Genomic DNA, 3,892 nt, shown 5'->3' on the forward strand with positions numbered 1-3,892 from the left:
AACAATGGAAAAGTTATTACAGAAGTAGGAAGATGGGAGAGTACAGAGAGAAGAAAGAACTTAATTAAAACTCAGATCATCCAGGCAAAAGTAAGGAAGAAACAATAAATGATGCTACTTCAGAGATTGCTCAATTTATGTCCTGGTCTGTTTAAAAAAAAAATCCCTTTGTTAACAACTGTGAGATAGAAAATATCTGCTGGTGCACACAATGGATTTTAAAACTATTATTATTTAAGGACTATATAAAATAGCTAATGACTTGGACAAGGGCCACGCTTCCGTGGAAGGAAATGAGTCAAGAGTCAGGGATCCTCCTTATGAGTCACAGATTTGTTTGGTGGTCAGAAGCACTCTCCACAGTGCTCAGAAAACACTCCAGGAGTGACTGCCTGCTTGTCCAATTAGTTCTAAAAAAGCTAACATTTCTGCAAATTTAGTTTTGTTTAGGCCAAGATCAACCTTGAATCTCAAGGAACTATACTATGAATATTGAAGAGAGTGAAAATACATACACAGAGTCTGTTGTATTACTAATTAAGATGTAGATGTGGCTTTATTAAAACAGCATTAATTTCCAAAACATTTCTATAAAAGATAAAATAGAGGCTAAGAATTTTGCTTTCAGGACAACCTTTAGAACCCAGTCAATGCCCAGAGGGACTGTTTCATTCTTTGTGATGGCTCTGGTGACTTCTGGATAGTTCTATCTGCCCCTCTCTACCCAGTTTCAGGGCCTCAGAATGGAAGCTGAAATACTGGAGGCTGAAATATTGTAGCCAAGGTGGACAAAGGAGCCCCTTTTCCGTGAAGGTGTTTCTTTCTCTGAAGCTGTTAGTCCAGCATCCATCAGCATACATGAAGGTCATAATAAGGCCTCGTGACTTTCAAAGTATCTGTCTATGTACCAATTAACCGGGACTCTAATTGAAATATCACATTTTTTGAATGGACACATGTATGTTTATATATAAGCTTGTGCCTAAAATAGGTCTGCAGGGAAAACCATTAGTTATTTCATGTCTTCTGAAAAACAAGTCTTCTGGAATTTATACATGAAAAGCACCTTTTAAAATTATTAGTTTTCCTTTTCATGAAGGAAACCAGTGCTACTTAATCTATATTTTATCAATATTTATTATGGCTATAAAAACCATATAGTAATGATGATTTATACATCCTATTTTGAAGTTAGGATTTTATTTGGGGAGTATTTTAAAAAATTTTCTATTTAAATATTGAATTAAAGGTTTAACCTTTTATAAATATGTAGCCCGAAATGTTCTGTTAATTTTAAACTTTGGAAAGAAATTTTATTAGTCCTATGTGTATCTGATATTTCTTGGCTTATTTAGATAGTTGGACTATTTTTTAAACTATAAAGAAATAATTGGATTTTAATTGATAATCAGACACAGAGACTTTATATAAGTTTATTATATTTTAATTTGTTTATTGACTATGTGTTGTGAAAAGTCTTTCAGTGCAATATTTGTTGGAATATTTGTTGAAATATTGTTGCTAAGGTCATTTGTATAGGTTCATTTTTAATTATATTAAATGTAAAAACAGAACAATATGTAATATTTGTTATAAATTTTTTTGGGCAAAAAGACAAATTTGACAATATTGAAAGAATGGATTGTTTACAAAGCAATAACTTTTCAGAATCATAGTCTCGGGGCCTTTCTTTCTCCTAAACTCTGTGGGTCCCCACAGAGACTTGCAACCAGGGAAGCAGCAGGCAGCAGCAGCTCCTTCCAGGCTGACCCCCTGATCCTGTATCCAAGGTCCCTTTTCTCTGACTCTCCAGTGAGCTAAGCAGTCCCACCTTGGCTCACTTCTTTCCTATAATCTTTCCAGAGAGTCAAAGCAGAGCACCGCCTAGGGCCTAGGCCAGCCGTGGGCAAACTATGGCCCGCGGGCCGGGTCCGGCCCATTTGAAATGAATAAAACTAAAAAAAAAAAAAGACCGTACCCTTTTATGTAATGATGTTTACTTTGAATTTATATTAGTTCACACAAACACTCCATCCATGCTTTTGTTCCGGCCCTCCGGGCCAGTTTAAGAACCCATCGTGGCCCTCGAGTCAAAAAGTTTGCCCACCCCTGAACTAGAAGGAAGAATAGATAATCTCTAACTGTGTCATAATATGAAACATACTGAAGGGCACAGAATGAATCCCACAGCCTGTAATTTCTGGTTCTTTCTGCACAAAGTAAGCAAGTAAATTTACTTTAATTTTTTTATAAGAAATTGTTCTTTCTCTGTATCTTTGTTTACATGGTACTAAGGTATTTGCTAAAGGTTGAGGATTTTTAAGGATGAACCTACTGCAGATTATAAGAACTTTTGTGGAAAATGCCCATAGGTGGGGGAAAAACCATAACTGAGCCAATATTTTAATACAGTTTTTATTAAGAGAAATGGTTTCTAAGATAATAAACTAGTGCTCAAATCTTTATCTCAGAGGATTCTTCTTGAAAATGTGAGTGTGAATAGAGAGGCAAGAGAGGGACCCTTGATGTTATAGGGATACAATGTGGACCCACAGAGCAGTCATTTGTTTTGAATTTCCATCATTCATTAACCCTTCAAATGCCAGCTAGGCCACATCATAACCATTTAGCTTAGGTAAGTAATTTAACCTCTCTGGGCCTCAATAGAGCTCAAATCTATAAAAGCAAAACATACAAAAAAAAACCCTGCTTATTACAAAATTTGTAATCCTAGATAAATCATTGTTAGCCTGGTTAAATTGGTGAACACCTATGCTTAGGTAATTTCTAATCTACACTTGTTTGGGTTAGAAACTAACAATAACAACAACAACACCAAAAACAAACAAACAAACAAACCAAAAAAACTAATATTCAAGCTTCTTGCCTGAGGTATTCTTGGACATTCATTAGATCTGGGAGAACCTCTGTTCCTTTAAGCCTAGATATGGGTCCTCAGGTCATCATTTCCTCTTCTGAGCTACACACGTGGCTCCCTGGTCTTCTCTTGTGTCCTCCCTGCTCCCTGGCTCTAGATGATGATGGACTTCCAGAATCTTTTGAACTTCACAAACTTGAGTGCTGAGTTTAGAGCCTCCTCCTTCACTCCCTACTGACTCCACAGGTTGGGACCTTTGACAAGATTTCTCTAGTTTTCATGTTTTGTTTTGTTGAGTTAAAGCTGTTTCTACTTTTCAGTTCAGCTTAATTTCTGAGCTATTTTTCTAGAAGTTGGGTAGCAACTTAGAAAACTTAGCACATGATTTCATTCATCCAACACTTATTGACTGCTCATTATGACCTGGCTCTCTACTAGGGATATGAAACACAGTCCTGAACAATGTCCTTGTCCCCAAAAAGCTGACTGCTGAATTAGGTAAAGAGATTATTTTTTAATCCAAGAAATGTGGAATAGTGGCTCTCAACCCATGTCTGCATATTCAGTTTTCCTGGGGAGCTTTAAAGAAAATGCAGTGAGCAAGCACTACTTTCAATCTCTAAAGCAGGGGTGGGCAACCTTTTTGTGAGTGCGTGCCAAAACCAGCAAAATCTCTTTCTCAAAATTCTTCTGCGTGCCAACCCTAATTTTTTGAGAACATGTTACGCCTACTTGATATCTCTTAAGGTGTACGTATGTGAAGAACCTTGAAGAAATAATAAAATTCATTCACGCGACAAAAACACAGTATATGATGATGAAAAATACATTTATTTTTTAATGTATACATGTACACTGATAGTCCGACAGAAAACTTTATGACTCCGTTTGATATTATCAGTGGGACTTTTGCTGCTGCATCACTGATGACAGAGATTTTACATCAGGTTTATATTTCATGACCTTCAGAGATATGCACGAGCTACTACTTTCATCCGCCAGGCTACTCCTATT

General features: G+C 36.5%; 1 protein-coding gene across 1 annotated transcript in view; it reads left to right on the forward strand.

The window, feature by feature from the left end:
• LOC102242421 (natural cytotoxicity triggering receptor 3 ligand 1) overlaps positions 1 to 1,296 on the forward strand; it is a 27,906-nt gene extending 26,610 nt beyond the window's left edge. Inside the window, exon 6 of the mRNA XM_014530910.1 lies at positions 457 to 1,296. Coding sequence (XP_014386396.1) covers positions 457 to 496 — 40 coding nt within the window. The 3' untranslated portion in view covers positions 497 to 1,296. The remainder of the gene's footprint in view (positions 1 to 456) is intronic.
• The last annotated feature ends 2,596 nt before the right edge of the window (positions 1,297 to 3,892 follow it).

This window comes from Myotis brandtii, unplaced genomic scaffold (genome assembly GCF_000412655.1).
Source record: "Myotis brandtii unplaced genomic scaffold, ASM41265v1 scaffold782, whole genome shotgun sequence".
NCBI lineage: Eukaryota > Metazoa > Chordata > Mammalia > Chiroptera > Vespertilionidae > Myotis > Myotis brandtii.